This window comes from Triplophysa rosa, linkage group LG4 (genome assembly GCF_024868665.1).
Source record: "Triplophysa rosa linkage group LG4, Trosa_1v2, whole genome shotgun sequence".
In the NCBI taxonomy this organism is placed as follows: domain Eukaryota; kingdom Metazoa; phylum Chordata; class Actinopteri; order Cypriniformes; family Nemacheilidae; genus Triplophysa; species Triplophysa rosa.
In genome coordinates, this window is record NC_079893.1 from 8,297,752 (window position 1) to 8,317,007 (window position 19,256).

Sequence of the window (19,256 nt, forward strand, 5' to 3'; positions counted from 1 at the left end):
ATGTTCATCCGCGTATTACAGAATTCTCGAACAGTTCATTTTATAAAACAAAGATTAGATAACTTCGACTAACAAAACAGCATTCAGGGTCTCTCTCTTGCTCCCTCGCTCAGAACAGCTATCAGACAACCCACACCAGTCACTTTTAATTTCCCTTGATCTTAATGGGCAATAGCAGCAGCAATAGAAGCCACTAGGACCTGAACCCAGTCAGCCTTTTGCCTTTAATTCTCTCACCTAAAACTTTTTAACACAGGCCTCTTAAGAGTCGACCGCTGACAACATAGATTAGATTTTTCATCCGAGCTGCCTGACGCACTTGATTCTCTCCTCTAAATTGACCAAGGCCTCCATTTTCCGGGCAGCGTCTCTTCTCCCGTGAGAATTAAAGGAAGGTGGGGGTAAACACGGTGGGACTGTGCTGATATGAGCATTTGTTCCAAATTTGTTCTAAGAGAGAGTCAAAAGGGAGGCGGGGTCTCATTGTGCATCAACCGCTTTGTCTCTTATATAACGTCTCTCCGCACCATCCTGTTATCTCAGCCACAAAATACGAGAAAAAAATCTCCCTTTTTTCCAGAGAGGTGACAGGACTGCATGATATATGACTCAGACTCATGGAAGTTAATTAAATAGCCTGGGCAGTTACTAAAGGGAGATAGGAGAACAAGAGAGAGAGAGAGAGAGAGAGAGAAGAAGAGAGAGAGAGAGGGGAAGAAAGAGAGCAAGACAGCTCGACATGGCGGCACTAATGTGAATGGGTTGGGGAGAGTGGTTTATGTGAGCATGGATAGGCTAAACATGTTTGGATACTGGCCGAATTCCAACAAGTTGGACAGGGAATTAGGCTCTTTGAAAGATCTACTTTCGATCTAGTGTATTTTTCTCAATCTAATAAAGAAGCTAAATTAAGTGCTGTGTGGGACCACTTCATCATTGAAGATGACACACAAATGTTACGACGCTACGTTAAAGATCAGTGACAGCATGAGGATGCTACAGTGCAGTATAATACAACAAACACCTACTAGACAACCATCAGAGCTTTCCATTCATATTTCTTCAGCACACAAAAGAAGATATTTGAAGAATGTTTGTAACCTAACAGCGACGGTACCCATTAACTTGCATTGGTTTTGTGTCCTTACAATAAAAGTGAATGGGTAGGGCCGTTGTTAGGTTACAAACATTCTTCAAAATATCTTCTTTTGTGTTCTGCAGAAGAAAGAAAGTTATACAGAGGGGTGAGTAAATGATGAAAGAATTTTGCCTTTTAGGTGAACCATCCCTTTAAGGTCCGGGTTAGGGTTGGGTAACGACCGCGTCGCCCCCTATTTGCGCGAGCCTGCCGCGCACACATTTAAAATAACGAATATGCGCACGGAAAAGATGCGAAATGTGAACCGTTGTCAGTAAAATGTTTTTGGGGCACTATCATAGTAACGTGCAAGCAGATATCAGAAAGACAAAATATAGCAGTATATAGCAGATATTAATATATAGCTGATGTCACAAAGACTACTACTTTACTGACTAAAACTTGACAAGATTTTGCATATTTGCTAAATTTGTAAAATATCTAAAGTGGACTATTGAAATTAAGTGTTATCCAAAGTATCAAGAAATCATCTAATACTGTACCTTCACTGCCACAATATATTTGCCACAAAAACTTACCAATAGCTGGGTTACCCCGTTCACAATTGACCCGCTAACCTTTTCCCCATCAATGAAAAAATTCAGGCTACTCCTTTTAACCATGTCAAGGTTACCCCAATACACAACTGACATACTCACTTCTCCTTCTGAAGACTCTAAAGTGAGATCTTTCCTACAGGAAGCTTTGAATTCCCCCACTCCTGCGTTCACTTCCACACCTTTAGGGGCCTCCAGTGTCAACGTCCTCGTCGGGGACTCGAGTCTGTTAGAAAGCAGATATACTTCCATGTTATAATAGTCAAAAATGACTTCTGCACAAACTGCATGCATCGCATTCAATATTCAGACTTATTAAAGGCTTTATATTCAAGACTTATTTAGGGCTGCATGAGACTGTGAGAGAGACATGGTAAGGAGATTGTAAGAGGGGAGAGAACAGGAACAAAGAAATCGATAAGAGAGTGTGAGATCTGTCAGAGAATGAGATAACTGAATAAGGCTGTCCACTCCTGAATATCCACTGCTTTAAAACACAGAGCAAGAAAGAATATCGATCAGCAGAGCCAAAAAGAGAGAGGAGCCTATAGCTCTTTTAAAAGAGTCCCAGAACTTTTGTTTTTCAGAGTAACTTTCCCATTGAAGCTTGTTACTATGCCTTGTTCATGTACATTTGCTATTTTTGTACATATTTAATTATTTTACCTTCATCCGAGACATAGACATTCAATATTTAAACATGAACATCAATTGTAAAATATTGTAACATTTTATACAACTGAGAAAGAATAAAAACTAAGTTTTTGCTATAGTGTAAAAATGATAAACACAAATGAGTTTTAATTATTGTTATACAGTAATGGTTATTAATTATTGTTAAACATTAATTATTATTAATTACTCTATATAAACTGATTTTAAATTATTATTTTTATGTGCCACTCCCAAAGTTGTATTTTTTATAAATTACACAAAATAATAATAATAAATAAATGATTAAAAACAGTATAATAATAATGATGATGATGGTGATGATTAATAATAATAATAATAATAATAATAATAATAATATTCCCCACCCCTAAACCCAACCTTCACAGAAAACGTTTGCCATTTTTTTAAATATAAAACAACACATCAGCACCTGCAGTAAGTTGACTCATGCAATTTTGAAATAACACACACTAGTTTAATTAATGACCTGTCAGAAATGAATATAATGACCTAACGGCTCTCTCTTGTTTTTGGTTCTCTCTTTCCTTCCTCGTTGTATTCTTCTCTTACCCAATATCTGTGCGATCCCTTGTCGTCTGAAACGAAAAACTCAATCAGGTCATTGATTTTCTGTTTTGGTGTGCTCCCAAGCAATTCAGCAGCAAAACAAAATATCTTAAGCACGCAGAGAGTGGACTTGATTTTTATATGGAAGATAAGAGAGGGCCGCTTTAGTCTCTTATCGGCCTGATTCATTATTCCGCCAACAAACTCAGCCTTTCAAACATCCATCTTGACCTTTTCTGCCACTGACAAATTTATGCGCTGGAACATTTGCTACCTTCACCCGATAAGCAATACAAAAAATATGGCCATTCGAATTGTATACCATTATCACATTTATACACCTTTTCCCTTCTCTCTTATACACGTCTTTGTTCAAGAAATGGTAAGTTGAAGATATTTTTCCAAGCACAGCAAACATTTATGGGGCGCTGTGCTGACCTGGGCAATTTCTGGTATTATGAAGCTAAAAGGTCATAGGAGTTCAAGAAAAGTTTATGAATTCCTCCCAGCGAATGTTACAGTGATAAATATGTATGCTATCTGCAAAACCCATGCTGTGAATCAGTAGATCAACAGAACACTGGCAGCAGGAATCAAATGCTGTGCACGTACAGTACATCACATGAATATGTAGACTTCAGTAATATTTGAAAATGACTTGTTATCTGCACAGGTAGAATTTAAATTAGAAGTGCATGATTGGTAAATCGTATGCTACTGAAAATGTGCCTTTTGTATTTTGACTTTGGCTGCCACAACATGTCAGGCAATTGTTATGGTGCACTTTTGATTTTGACTATGATATGTTTTTGATCGACTATGATATGGTTTTGTTTCCCCTAGAATTCACTGGGGGAATTCATGAAGAATGACTTGCAAGCCGAGGAGAGCAATGATATAGAACCAGATTGAGAAATTAAGGATTGCACTACAACTCAATCTTGCGGGTTGGATTTGAGGTTGAGGTTGTGGAGGATGCAGCAGACTAATGCGATCTGGTAAACTTGGACTTCCTCATCACACCACTCCAGACGCTTGAATCAGCTCTTTAAAATGCCAAATGTGCAATCAACCATACAACATTTCTGCATATATGCCACATTATAACACCATTCTTAATTATTTGATGAATTACTGCTGCCATGATCAATAAACAAAATATAAGCAAACATATAATTTTAAAGCTTATTTGTAGTATTTTTTTAACTTTTATACTTACATTATGTATTGTAGCATTGTAAACTTCCAGCTCTGTGTTTACAAATGTATTATTTTCAACTACCGTCCATTGTTACTTTGGTGAAAAGGTTGTCCCCCATGACATTTTTTTCCTCTTTTTATTCTTTTTTAATCTTTCATAAACCTGCCCTTTTAAAAATATAATTCCTTTGTGGATGCCCATGTGTTTGGTAATATTACATATCTGACTGCTTTTTTGATGTCACTGGGTTCCATGGACATATTTGAGTAAAGTTTCATTTTTTCATATTATTTTCTATATTTGCTCACTTTTCAAAACTAAGCCCCCAAATGAGGTCTTCCTCTCTCCTGAGTTTTGTGCGTACGGTCTTATCATTTATCACCGTGTCTCCAACATGCTCATGGGAGCTGGCTACTGACTTTTGACTTTGGAGAATGAGACCAATGATGGCATTAGGCAGCTGAATTCCAACTGCTAACCTCTGACTTCCTGTTCTTCTGTATGTATTTACTTTCAGTCGCAGCCCTTCAGATTGATGAATGACACTGTAGCATGGGTAAATGAACATGAGCCAATGGCAAAGATGAGAAAACGTTTCGCTTTGACATTTTCAAGCATGCCTGAGTTTTAAAGTTTCTATGTGAAGCTTCTTGCTCGCTTGGTTTCCACAATGACGTTGAACACAACCGAGGGGAATCTCGAAAACTTGTTTGTAAAAGTTGAGCAAGTTATTTTTGGAAAGAACAAGAGATGTACTGAAACATCAATGATTTTCGTATAACAATTGGGGTGTTTCTCAAAGTATGAGCTTCTTTTTACCCTTATGCCAGACCAAGACTTAAAACAAGGAAAGCTTTCACAAAAATATTACTGCATTTAAAAAATGGCAACCTAAAAAAGCTAAAGAATTTTTGAATATTTAAAAAGAAAGAAATTAAGGTATTTAATGTGCCCTTTGGTTTTGCCCAAAATCATAAAAATATGAATATTAAAAAAAATAATGTGAACACTGTAAGTTTACATATGAAATAATCTTAACAATTAAAAAGATAATCTCACAATTTGTACAATTTCATTTGTCCACTAACAATATCCAACAACATGTCCACTAACAAATGCCCCTTCCCCTAAACCTCAAGGCCAGAGGTGCCCGTTGTTGAAGAAGCACCCAATTTCCACCACAAACGTTTCATCACAGAAGCTTCAGGTGCTTACATCTGAATCACGACACTACAGAAAAAGAGTGTTGAAAGCGGGCTTTCAGAAAAGTTCACCGGAGCCATTGACCCTCTGAGTGGGTTTCCTTTACAGCTCGCTGAGCTCTTGGCCCAATGGCCCGTTTCTTGTCCCAGACATTCCCTGACAAATCCTCGAACCGGTCAAAAATGACTTTTGCAGCCTGGCTGTCTGCTGTGTGAAATGTAGCTGGGGAAATTGTGGCTGGCAGCAAGACCCTGTGAGAAAACGTAAAGCAATTTCATGCCCGTGCGCATCCATCGCTGATAATTTAATCGATAGAGATAGAACTGGGGAACCAGTATATGCTCAGAGTGGGAAGCAGGAATTAGGTAGAGCCACTGGGTCTCTAAACCATCGCAGCAGTGTAGAAACAGGTTACAGGACTAAAGGAATGGTATTGTATCTTACTTCACTCATCGTGAAGAATATCATTCACTCGAGTGAGATCGTGTGTCTGGTGAAGTCACCACTTCAGGGACGTTTCAAACCAAGAAAAAGTGAAACCGACCGTGAGTGTGACAGATAGAGAGAGAGCAATTTACAAGACTATTTACTCAGAACTACACAAGCAAAGATATAGGCTCTCATTCACGGGTGCATTTGCGCAAACGTTTTTACACTGAAACTGTGATTCAATAATAATATGGAATTTCATTTTAGTTTTAGCTAGTTTTCTCTTGTTGAATCTAAAAATCGCATTTATGCAAAATCAGGCCTTCAAAACATTAGATGTCGTTTATCTTCTTTTTATTATTAAATATGAAAAATATAAATTAATATTATTTCTTCCAGCAAGACCGGAACCACAAAACAGCCTGGGATAGTCTATAAATGGATTATGGATGTCAAAACTTGAAACATAAATTCTCGGAGAATGTATTTATTACCAATATATTCAACCATCTGTTTATATTTTACAAAACCCCTGATGATATCAGAAAAAACATATGCACAAGTTTTCTATTTTCAAAGATGGCAAATGAATGTGTTATGGATGTGACAAAAAAGGACACACGTTTTTGAGAGAAAACATACTTTGTAGGATTTCAAATTAAAATGTGCTAACCAGAAGCAAAAAATCTCAACAAATGGAGAATGGATTGCTCTTTATAGAACATGAAATAGTTACTTTATTTTAATTTTCATATGTCCATTTATGAGGAATATGGACCGTTATGGATGTGACAAATCTCTTACCTGAATGAAAAACTACTGTATGCTTTAAAAACTTTAGGAAAGACTTCACATGGGTATTTAAACCATTGACATCTGACATATCAGTAGAGTGAAAACCTTTGGCAAAAACTAAGGACACACTTTAGAATTAAATAATGTCCAAAGAGCAGTCAGGATTTCTTCAAAGATATGATACATCGACTGACTTTTAATCCGTAGAAAAGACAGATGACAACAGGGCCAGTTTACCAAACTACTCAATAAATGTGAAGGTCACCACCACAGATCGATACTGCGTCAAAACTGTATACATCCTTGGTTTCCAAAGCATCTAAAAAATAAGTTTACTCTTACAGAAAGAAAGAAAAAGAAGAACTTGCTCATCCGTGCCGACAGTACAATATAAGGAATGGACATGGGGGTACAGCACTACAGATATCAGAGTAATCCCTGTGTGATAAATTCATCAATGCGGCTGAAGGTCACGGCCGAGAGGTGAATGTTCTCGAGGTCTTTGTGAGTGGAAGGCAATTTAATGTGGATTTGAGAGGGTTGTGCTGTCATAATTACAACCGGACAGAATATCTCGTATCGCATATAATGATACATTACATATGTAACTGTATGGCTGTCAACCTTGTAGTACTCAGAACGATAATTTAAGCATCTTCAGGAGCCTCCTAAACTCTCAAGCCAATCAGATTTAATTTCCAAGCACGATCTTGGCCAATCAGTCGCTGGAAATCAGTCGCCGTTGCGCCGTTGTCATGATTTAGAACCATCTTGCTCCACCCAAACTTTAACCCCAGCCGTAACGAGAGCAGAAAAAATGGTCATTTGGAACGAGAGCCTGAGAAGTAGAAAAGCCACATATGAGGCGATTCTTGTCAGACGCTTGACAGATGAGTCTAAGTGTGGCCTTTAGCTGAAGAGATGGAGGGTGATAAGAATCTATGCTTAATGTCCCTGACTGGTGTCCGCGGGCTGAGATATGATCTTCAGGTTGTTAAAAAAAGTAGCATGGCATTTGAAAAAACGATTTAGCTTGAGAGTCTCGCTTTTAGTTTGAGATACTTGAAATTGTCATCTTTGGTTGAATTGCAATGATAGAGTTCAGGTGGTAAAGCTATCAGAGAATAGCATTAAAATTGCTATTTAATTCTAGAATTTAGACTTGCATTTGAAAGACAGAATCCTGAATTGCAATAGTAAATTGAATCAAACATCAAAATCAGTCTCTTATTTCTTAACTATTTGCTTTAAGCATATGTGATAGAGTCTGTACACAAGAAGTCTCGTTTTTTTAAGGGAATCTGTCCTTGCCAGGAAAGCTCTTACCCAAAAAGTGCTGTTGGTTGTACAGTATGTCCTCCTAGTCACATGAATTAGTAATTGGGCATTACATGATGTCTAAAAAGGTTTCATAATTATAAAGGTATTTCAGTAGCAAAACTTGAGAGCATGTAGATTTTAATTTGTGAACTTGTAAAGTACGTATTTGTACCTGTACACTAAAATGTACACTCATAGCTCCAATGTGAAAACTTGTCAAATAAAAAACTGAAGTTGAATGTTGAGATTTGCACTCGTGGACAAAACTCACAAATCTGTGTTCTGAATTTGAAGTTGCAGAAAAATAGTCACAAATGTGTAAACCGGCATTTACAAAATACATTGGCAGATACAAATGCATAGCACATATTTACACGTTTTCCTAGATTCAGATTTGAATTGCAACTACAAATAGGCATCTACAACCTCTCAAATCTGTCACTGCAGTTTCAAATCTTCCCGCCTTGACTTTTGCTACTACTTTCACGATAAACCCGTTGCAAAACTAACTTGTGCACTTGAAAGCTCAGAGGCGAGAGAAAGAACGGCATTTGATGACGTCACGCGGCTGAGCCACACCGCCCCCTAATGGCGGGAAAAATCACAATGAAAGGATCTAGCAAATAATAGTATACATAATGTTTAAATAACTAAAGCGAAACCATCAGACTTATCTATACTATCATGTATAATTATTCCATGACTTATACTATCTTGTATAGATATCATTTCGTAATGTATTTTAATGATATCATTCTGTATACTATCGATAATACGTTGTGTACTATGGTTTGTTTTAAAATATAATGACAGGCTGACTACATTTTCCGTTATGTATACTATAATGTTCATTGATATACTATATAAAAATGTACATTTACACAGTTCAACATTATGATTCTATAGCCTAACCCTTGAGAATTATTATTGCTTTAGTTATAATGTTACCAATATTATATTAATATTTAAAAAAACACGTTCCTGGTAGTATAATATAAATGTAAATTAAATTCAGTGAGCAATGTATTATTGACCATTATTGCACTTTTAAGCTATTTCTACTTTTTTATATTTTTTGGTTATTTTCAATAAAGGGAAAATGAACAGAAATTGTATGCAGGACTGTGCAATGCCATTATATACAGTATTGGGGTTGTGGGTTTACCTGGAAGTTTCTTTTCTCATGGAAGGTTTGGATTTTTAACAGATGAGCTTAAACATATTTAATCAATATTTAGTGTACAATTATTTTCTCATGTGATAATTACTAGCCGCAGGATAATGCATCCAGTCGGTTGTTATCGCAGAATAAACCCCTTCAGTGTTATACAAGAACTGATTCTGATCATTCTGATATAGGAGCCTTACACAATGACAGGCTGACTGTACATTTTCTGTTTTTAATTTTGATCATTATCGTCAGCGAACTTGCTTCAGCTAAGTTAGGTTGTTAATTAGGTTGCTAATTTATACATCACCCTTATCAGATTCAAGATCTTTATTGTCATACAGTATGTACCTGTAAAAAAATTATATTTTGCAGATGGGGTAGAAAAGCAATAAATATATAATAAAGGACAAACATAGAACAAAGATATACTGCAGTAAATATAAAAGAGAATAAAATAGAAAAGTTAATTTATAGTAAAAAAGTGGCCGTAAGTAGTATTTTTGTTAAGGAAAATGTATTTATTGATTTAGAGTTTCATCTTAAATTAAATACTGTATTAGTGATTTAAATTGTGGTTTTTCCTGCCATTAGGGGGCGGTGTGGCTCAGCCGCGTGACGTCATCAAATGCCGTTCTTTCTCTCGCCTCTGAGCTTTCAAGTGCACAAGTTAGTTTTGCAACGGGTTTATCGCGAAAGTAGTAGCAAAAGTCAAGGCGGGAAGATTTGAAACTGCAGTGACAGATTTGAGAGGTTGTAGATGCCTATTTGTGGTTGCAATTCAAATCTGAATCTAGGAAAACGTGTAAATATGTGCTATACATTTGTATCTGCCAATGTATTTTAGTAAATGCCAGTTTACACGTTTGTGACTATTTTTCTGCAACTTCAAATTCAGAAGACAGATTTGTGAGTTTTGTCCACGAGTGCAAATCTCAATATTCAACTTCAGCTTTTTATTTTACAAGTTTTGACATTGGGGCTGTGAGTGTACATTTTAGTGTAGGCTACAGGTACAAATACTTACTTTACAAGTTCACAAATTAAAATCTACATGCTCTCAAGTTTTGCTACTAAAATACCTTCATACATAATCTTAGGAGGGAAGCGTAATAACTGTCTGTGATTGTTCTTTTACAATACATTTTCATGGGAACAAATGTTCACTTTGCATCATTAAGTACTAGTAAGACAATGAAGACTCGCTAGCTGAATTCCAGCAATTGTGTAACGTTTTGAGGAGATAGGTGGCAATTAAAACACAAGCACACACCCACGCACAAAAAATAAAAAGGTTAAAATCTTGTTTTTCGTGCCCTTAAAGAAAAAAGGAAACTAAAAAAGCGAGCCAATCGTGACTAAGGTTATCATAATTCATGCATGAAAGGATTACTGTAACTGATGCATTACTTGATACAAGCATACCAACACAAACTCGATTGGTAACTTTACGAGGCATCATTTTATGAGGCAGCTAATTTGTAACCATTTGTACAACCTCATTTGTACGTTTCAGTACAATCTGCTTTCTCCCTTAGTGATGCTGGGTGTGGGTGGGGTTAGAGGTGGAGCTTCATTCTTTCATCATTCGTTTTTCTGACAATCGTATGTTTTTGTATGATTCCAATCGTGTACATTTATCAAAAAATCACCACATCCTAATATAGTTACGTTCTCACGTGTTTATCTGAAGAAACAGATAAACACAATAACAGCAAAATTAGCAGCAAATACATCTGACAGGACATTTTCAAATTTAAATGTAACCATTTAAGGTTTCTCTCTTTGGTGTTTTAAATCATTTTCTTCAGGCTGGTCCTTAAAACGTATGTGCAATCCGACCTGCACGCACACTGAGGTCACTTCCCCAATATACCCAAATGGTGAAAGGCACAGGAGCTTTTCGATCGTCTGTGAAGATTCAGGTGTGCAATAAATCTGCCAAAGCCCCTTCAAATCCACCGTCAACCTTCAGTCTCCCTTTATCGCTTTCTATCCATAATTATGTTCTGAAGAGGAAAAGAGCGAACTGTCTTATCAGGATTAAGCCCCACACAACTGTACTTCAGTCACACTGTGCAGGAAAGCACCCATCACTCTTTTGTTGGGTTTAGCTTCTGCCTTGTACCATCTGGTTGGATCCTTCTCTGCGGATACTTGTTAGTGAACACGGTAGCAGGTGTTAATGGAGAGATTTTACAACTCCCTGTAGGGATTCGTGTCTTGATCTTTCGTACAATTACATTTACATTTGTTTATTAATTTAGCGGATGCAATTATCCAAAGCCATGCAGTGCATTCAATGTATCAGTTTGTCCGAAACAACCAAACAAATATGTTATGAATAGATATCTAACAAATATCTATTACATTATAAGTTATTGTAACTCAGTTGGTACTGCATTATGTTTGCAACACAGAGGTCATGGGTTTGATCCACCGTAGATCTTTGAAAGGGAGGGGTGAGAGGTGGACTGAGCCGCTGGTTGCAATTCGCAACCTCACCACTAGATGCTGCTAAAATTTCCACATCGCTCCTTTAAGTGTAATTCATATTACTCGGTGACATTTTTGTTTCGTTTTTAATGCCATGTTTGTATAAGACTCCCTTAGAAGATTGCTGCCTATGTAAACAGTAAAAAAGAAAGGGTAGCTAACCTCATAGTTTGTGTGTTTGTGAAAATAAGCCCTTACTGGAGTATAGCTTCACAACATTAACAGGTGTTACTAAGCAGATGTTAACCAAAGCCTGTAAGTAGCTGCTTTACGGAAACGGCATGAGGTCCTGCCAAATCCTTCCGTTATATCCTGCAAGCTGCCTCATGTATTCCAAAGCAAGGTCTAGCTCGTGCTAATCTGCTGGCATGATCCTGCAAAATTGCATGGCTTTTATAATAATGAAATTACCGGATTAAAAGGTACAGAAGAAACAGAGTGGTCTTATAACAATAACAAGTTTTCCCTTGAAGTTTTCTTGTTTTGTAGTTTGAAATGTACACCCTTTAAAGAACATAAAAAGCGTAAAAGCAGAATATTTTGCAATTATGAATATGTTCTTTCGGTAACAGACGACTGAAATTTAGGGAGACTACGGAATGTCATAACATTTAGTTTGTCACGTGTTCCCAACCTTTACTATATGTCCTTATTTATCTGCTACAAATTAGCTTACCGTAGAAATGTACTTTTTCCTAAACTGTCAATCATTGTCAAGAACAAAGAGAACAAACCTTACTATTCAAAATGAATAAAAAGCATTAACCAAATATGTGCGTAAGTGTATTAAGTCAAATTGACTTCAAAATACCTGAAATTATAAGCACATGAAACGGCAAAGGAATATAAAACACAATCTTATACCTGTTTTACAAAGTGGCTAATTAGTGTTATTTATAAAATCTCATTTGTACATTTTAGTATGATTTGTCTTCACCCCAGTGATTTATTCTCACTTTTTTCTAGTTTTATGTGTGTTTGTGAAGTTTTACTCTCTTACCTGAAAATGAGTTTTTCGTCCTATTAATCCGTGGTATTTTTAGACTTGCAACCTCTACTGTGACCTCAGGGGACGACAGTGATGTCACTTACTGTATGTAGTTCATTTGTAATTGGTTAAACGGTGTAAGAAATCCCTGTGTTGCACACTCCCTGTAGTCTCCCCTATTGTTTTTAGCTCCAATACCCATAATTGCATCTCAGGCACTGTATTCAGTTACAACACACCCCTGAAGTTAAGAAAACACTTAATGATAATAACCTTTCAATTATAACTAATGGCTTCTTAACTTAAGGGGATCGATGCAGCGGGGCTCTGGCTCTTATTTCCTGAATTACAGTGTTTTTCATGAGGCAAGTTTGGCTTTGCAACAATGAATAGGAAATTATTTTAAAATGAAAGATATGCTTGCTAATCCAAGTTGTTTTTTCTTTTGGTCAGCGCACAGCTAAATAAAGATGCTTTCTTGGGTAAAAGGTTTGCATGCAAAGAGAAGTTATGTGACTCTTGGTTGCAGCCAAATTGATGCGAACGATTGGCAGCTCCCAAAACAGGTCTTTTCAAAAAAGCAACGTACCGAAAGTCTAGGACATGTTATTTTGTTGACTGACTGACATACTCACACAGCCAAAAACTCTTTAGCTGTCATTTGATTGCCAGTCATTGTTCAAACGCCCTTCAGCTGCTGGTTTTGTATTGAGTATAATTTTCACTCTGAAACCCAGCTTAGGGTAAAACACGCACCAAACAAGAAGGGTAAACCGCCTACAACATCAATTTTAAAGTGAACACCACTTGTGGTGGCATAGGGGCTATTGTCTGTGACAAGAATATTGAGAAATATCTTTCGAGTTTAATTTTGAGTTATACGCTGTGGCTTTAAATGACTATGGAGTCATCTCAGTTTCTCTCATCAGATCTGGGGCAACTAAATCAATTCTCATCTTATTATACCCCACGTTAACTGATTGCTAGTGGCCTGATTGTGACATACTCTCACCCCACCCCACCGGCGGGCTATTAAAAAGCGAACCCTACAGTGGGGCGGTGGAACACAGACATCAACAACAAGCGTATGGTCTTTGCCCTTCATCATTAGCGAAAACTCCATCATCTAAAATAGAGAGGAATGTTCTGTTAAACCAAAACAGCACAAAAACAAGAGAAACTGCGACTGGGTGCATTTAAAGTCAGTCAAATTGCTTTTGGTGTCTAAGGTGGCAGTTCTTGCCTATAGTTTAAACTGGAAAAAGTACTAGACCGCGTGTCACAGTCAAATAGAAAAAGACAACATCCAAGCCGTCTGAAATGGTGGCAATGTTTCTTTGTCGGAAATGTGCAGTTTAATTAATTACAGCCTCTGGCAAGATCAAACCCAAGCACTGAAAGGAAAGCACTGAACTAAACAAATGGAGGAAAATGAACGGGCTCGTGCCAGCATGCATAAAAGCTAGTTAGGCTCTGGACACCTAATGCAATTGTGGTAAATTGGTATAATTTTATAATCTAGTAACCAAAACTTTTGTTTTCATTTCTATGGTGCCTCTGTGCTCTGATTTTGTAAACAATAAATAAAAATACAAAAATATTTAATGATGGTTTATTTAGCGATGAATTGTCACAAATCCCATTACATATAATTATAATAAAAAACATATTAATTTATACAATGATCACAGTGAGGCACACAGAGTATATAGTGCATCTACGTACTCAGACGAGTATGCAGAAGGGCTGAACGCAAATTCTGTAAGGACAGACTGCAGGTGTCATGTGAAATGCTAAGGGAGTCTCTTTCTGTTCTTCAGAAGGCTGTTAAGTCAGCCAAGTTCAAATTCCTCACTGAGACGGTCATAAAAATGATCAGAGTCCTAGGATTATATTTTCAACTATTGATTCTGTTTTAAATCCTGCTGTAAATGTTTTCTCTGCCATGTCTGATTCTCTATGTGAAAACCTTTTGTCCTTCTTTTCTGAAAAGACAAGGGGCCCTATTGTACACCCGGCGCAACGCGCAGCGCAAGTGTTTTTCCTAGTTTCCGCCCGACGCAGTTCTCATTTTAAATAGCAAATGCATTTGCGCTCATTTGTGCGCCCATGGGCGTGTTGGTCTAAAAAAGAGGTGTGCTCAGGCGCATTGTTGGCGCGTTGCTATTTTGAGGAACTGAAAATAGACTGCGCCATAGACCAACTCAAACCTGGTCTAAAGTCAATGGCGCAATATTTTTTTGTTTAAAAAAATAGCGCATTAGTAGAAAATGCGCCTCTGGGCGAGTCCACATACAACGCGCTTTAACTTTAGGGTAAAACACGCAACTTTACCCTCTACTCTTAGCAAAAGTGGATTCGGACACGCCCTGAGTGCACCTGCGCCGTGCGCATTAAACCATGCGCTTAGATCGTGAAAATAGTGACCAAAATTGTCAAGACCTCAAAAACTGCTGTTGTCGCGTACCCGGTCCGTGTCACGGTCCGTAACAACAAGTCACTCAGTCACCTGGAGCATGTTTGATCACATTTCCTTATAAACCTGTAAAGATATTATTGCACATTTAAAACCCACCTCCTGTCATCATGATTTTATCCCTTCACGTTTTTTTAAAGCACATTGTAGATATCATCGGACCTGATCTTCTGTTTTCATCAATATCTCGTTGAGTACCGGTACGCTCCCTGCCTGCCAACATGCTTCCGTCACTCCTTTTCTGAAGAAACGCAATCTCGAGTAATTTTAGACCAATTTCGAATCTCCCGTTTATTTCAGAAATCGTAGAAAAGGTTGTTCTCTCTCAATTACAGTCTTTTCTGAGTTCAAATTCATTATACGAAACTTTTCAGTCAGGTTATAGAAAATTACATAGTACGGAATCCGCATTATTGAAAGTCACAAATTACGTTATGCTGTCTACTGATAATGGGAATGTTGTTGCTTTGATCCTTTTAGATCTCAGCGCAGCATTCGATATGGTTGATCATAACATTTTAATTGCTCGTTTGGAAAGTTATGTTGGCATTCAGGGAACCGTGTTAAAATGGTTTCGGTCCTATTTAACTAATAGGAATTTGTCCTATGTTTCCACAAACTTCTTCAGTAGCACACCTCTCTTCTGGTGTTCCACAGGGATCAATCCTAGCTCCCACACTTTTCTCCTTATAAATGCTGCCACTGGGATCTTTATTTTCCAAACATAGAGTGTCGTTTCATTTATATGCTGACGACACCCAGTTGTACCTTCCGCTTAAATGCAAAGATTTATGTTCCATTGAGGCGTTGCTAGCATGCTTACAGGATCTGAAATCATGGCTTTCACATAACTTTTTGGCCTTAAATGCGAAAAAAACTGAAGTTGTATTGTTTGGACCAAGTGTTTCTTATGATGGGGGTGATCTGGAGGCAGCTTAAGTTCTCATGTTACTCCGTGTGCGAAAAACCTTGGTGTCTTATTTGACTCAGGACTTCGGTTCGACAAACAGATGAATTCTGTTGTTAAATCATGCTTTTTTCATTTACATCGCCTTGCTAAAATTAAAACTTTTCTCTCCCTCAGGAATTTTGAAACAGTTATTCATGCATTAATCACTTGACTATTGTAATTCACTTTATTACGGAGTTAATAGTTCATTCATTGGGCGTCTACAACATGTTCAGAACGCCGCTGCTAGGCTGCTGACCGGTAGTAGAACATTTAGACATAGAAGGGACAGAGCCTTTGCTAGGCCCTAAACTATGGAACAGCTTACCACTGTGAATTCGAACAGTGTCATCTCTCTCTTTGTTTAAATCCAAGCATAAATCTTATTTTATATTTATATTTTTTAACAACTAATGTATTTTACTGTTTAGTTTTTTTTATTCGGCTGATTGTTAAGTACTCTTTCTATGTTTTGTTTCCAATTTTCTGTACAGCTCTTTGGTCAACCTTTAGGTTGTTTTTAAATGTTTTTTATAAAATAAAATAAAATAAAAAATATTTTACTGTGAACTTTACTTTAAAGTTTATTGCGTATAACCAGTAAAATAATATGTTTTTCAATGGGATCATCTTTAGTTTTAGGAGCATTAATTATTTCCTAAAAAACAGGTCTCCATTCTTTTTAGTTGAAGTAATAATAAATTACCTTTAATATTGATGCATTAAAGGAGTAGTTCACCTTCAAATGAAAATTCTGTGATCATTCGCCCTCTTGTCATTTCAAACCTGTAAGACTTTATTTCTTCTGCAGAACACAAAAGAAGATATTGTGAAAAATGTCGGTAACAGAACAGCACAGCCCCCATTCACTTCTATTGTAACCAATGCAAAATAGAATAGGGCTGTTAACAACATTTTGAAGGTGAACTGCTCTTCTAAGCCTAATATTTTAAATATTTACTTTTTTCGGAGGATTAAAGTAGCTATTTAGTGATTTTCTTCCACAAAACAGGCTTAATTATTTGTTATTAGTACAGTAAAATGCAATTCACCTCACAGTGTTTAATAATTTCTGCATTTTAAAATATTTTAGATATAATCATAAATATTATTTCTCTTTAACCAGTACCTTCTTATGGAGATGAAATGTGTGCCTATAATATTAATACACCTAGTCAAGGTGGACAGATTAACTTGTGAGAATTTTCGTCTCTGAACACAACCGAACTCTGTCTGTGAGACTATATCATAAGACATTAGCCTTTTAAAGACTCTATTAAGAAATTACATGTTCCATTTAGATTAACTGCATAATTCTGAACTCTTAAAAAGGTAGAAAGAAAGAGAGACAGAGAGATGAACAGACAAAACCAGACAAACAAAAGTTTCACACACCAAGGACAACACAGCTGTCTCGTAACTCATTAAAAAGACTAGTTTCAATTGGCTGTTAAGCGTGACGATAATGAAGACGCTTCGATAAAACAATAATTAAGAGAAAGCGAACTTGATTTATACGTTTCCTTCTTTCGATTTACAAATTAATGAGGGTGAGAGCGGACCGATGCGCACAAAGCGTGTAATAAGGAGTTAATCACCACAAAATGGCGGAGAAACGTTGATGCACGCAGGTCAGTCAAGGATGCAAGAGAACAACCTGAAATTCTGAAATTCTCTGAAGGGGGAACAAGAAAAGACGAGGAAATGACGTAATCACTAAATGACATTCTCTGGTGTTACTTCAACATCAAAATGTCTGCTCTCTTCTGCTGAAACAGGGTAAGATTACATCGATGAATGGGAAAAAGGTCGATTTAAAGGTCCAGTGTATGAAATTTAACTACATCTAATGGTGAGGTTGCGAACTGCAACCAAAGGCTCACTCCACTACTCGCCCCTGGCTTTCGAGCACTACAGGGGCTGACACAGGACTAAGATGTCGTCACGTCATCACTTCCATTCCGAAAGAGATAACATATTTATGAAACGCGCTCTGTCGAGCAGTTTGTCCGTTTAGGGCTACTGTAGAAACAACATGGTGAATTCCATATAAGGGGACCCGAGGTGTATGTAGATAGAAATAGCTCATTATAAGGAAATAAAAACATAAACCTTCATATTATGTAAAGTGTTTATACACCTCTGAAGACATAGTTATGTATATTATATTGCATTTCTGTCAATAGATCCTCCAAAAAGATACACATAGCACCTTTAATCAACAAGCTCAAATGATAAAATGCTTCATTTGACAGTACGCTTGTGGTATCTTTTGCTAAATGACACTTGGTTTGATATTTTGTTATCTAGTCCGGTGACATTCATACATTTTTAATTGTGGCCTAAGAGCCCAATTATTTTTGAGGCCACTGTCAGCTGTTTCCATGACATACAAATGAGCGGGAATAAGATCTGGCAACCTTGCGCTCGCACGTTCCAACCCTGATAATACTTGCCATTAAGATAAGAAATGGAACTGACAAAGGTCAACACTCCTGTTGAAAGCTAAAAAGAATCCACTATCCCTCCATTAACACATCGTTTTTCCTGGTGTATTTGCATTAAGTGACTTCGTAAGCGACTGGGAAGCATCCGGCGGTGCTCCATCAAACCAAACCGTGCGGTAAAAGCTGGCGGTTTCCCTCAGTAACCTGCCTATTTACACTTAAAGTGACTTCATCCATCACGACACTACATCATTTCCTGTAGTGATAATGTCTGGGAGAGCGAGAAGCACAGATTCTGACCTATCGAACATCCAATCACATATCGACTAGTGCAGACAGAACAGATTAGATCTGATTGGCCGATCCACTGGTGATGGATCGGGAATGCCGGAGAGGTCATAATCTCTTGCTCATAACAGAGTGTCAATTGGACAGTATGTCATTGAATATTGAGAATATAAAGCGTCTGTGGACAATTAGGAAGTGAACATTCATTAGGGTTAATGTGGTACTTTCTCTATCCATCTCTCTGTCTTTTTTCTATCTTTCGCTCTTTTTCCCTCTCTGGTGAATCACACATTGAATGACAAGGAGATACATTAAGAAAACCAGGCCTTACTTCAGGTCTTGGAATGGTTCGGCTCGAATGTGTGGCGTTTCCACCGAATGACTAAACACGACTCCCTCGTTGCCTAGAGATAAAGAATGTGTGTGTGAGAGAGAGAGAGACAAAGAGAGAGAGAGAACGAGAGAGAGTTAATAGTCCTATTGATGAAGTAGAACCAAATGAAGAGTTTGGCTCCAAAATGAGATGACTCTGTTTTTTAATTAATTCAAAAATCATGTT

At 37.2% G+C, this 19,256-nt stretch overlaps 1 protein-coding gene across 2 annotated transcripts in view; it reads right to left on the reverse strand.

Annotated features, from left to right (window-relative positions):
• LOC130552534 (zeta-sarcoglycan) overlaps positions 1 to 19,256 on the reverse strand; it is a 235,344-nt gene that overhangs the window by 11,917 nt on the left and 204,171 nt on the right. For both annotated transcript variants that reach the window (XM_057330877.1, XM_057330876.1), the window contains 2 exons: positions 19,029 to 19,101; positions 1,798 to 1,921 (listed from right to left, as the gene is read on the reverse strand). In XM_057330877.1, coding sequence (XP_057186860.1) covers positions 1,798 to 1,921; positions 19,029 to 19,101 — 197 coding nt within the window. The remainder of the gene's footprint in view (positions 1 to 1,797; positions 1,922 to 19,028; positions 19,102 to 19,256) is intronic.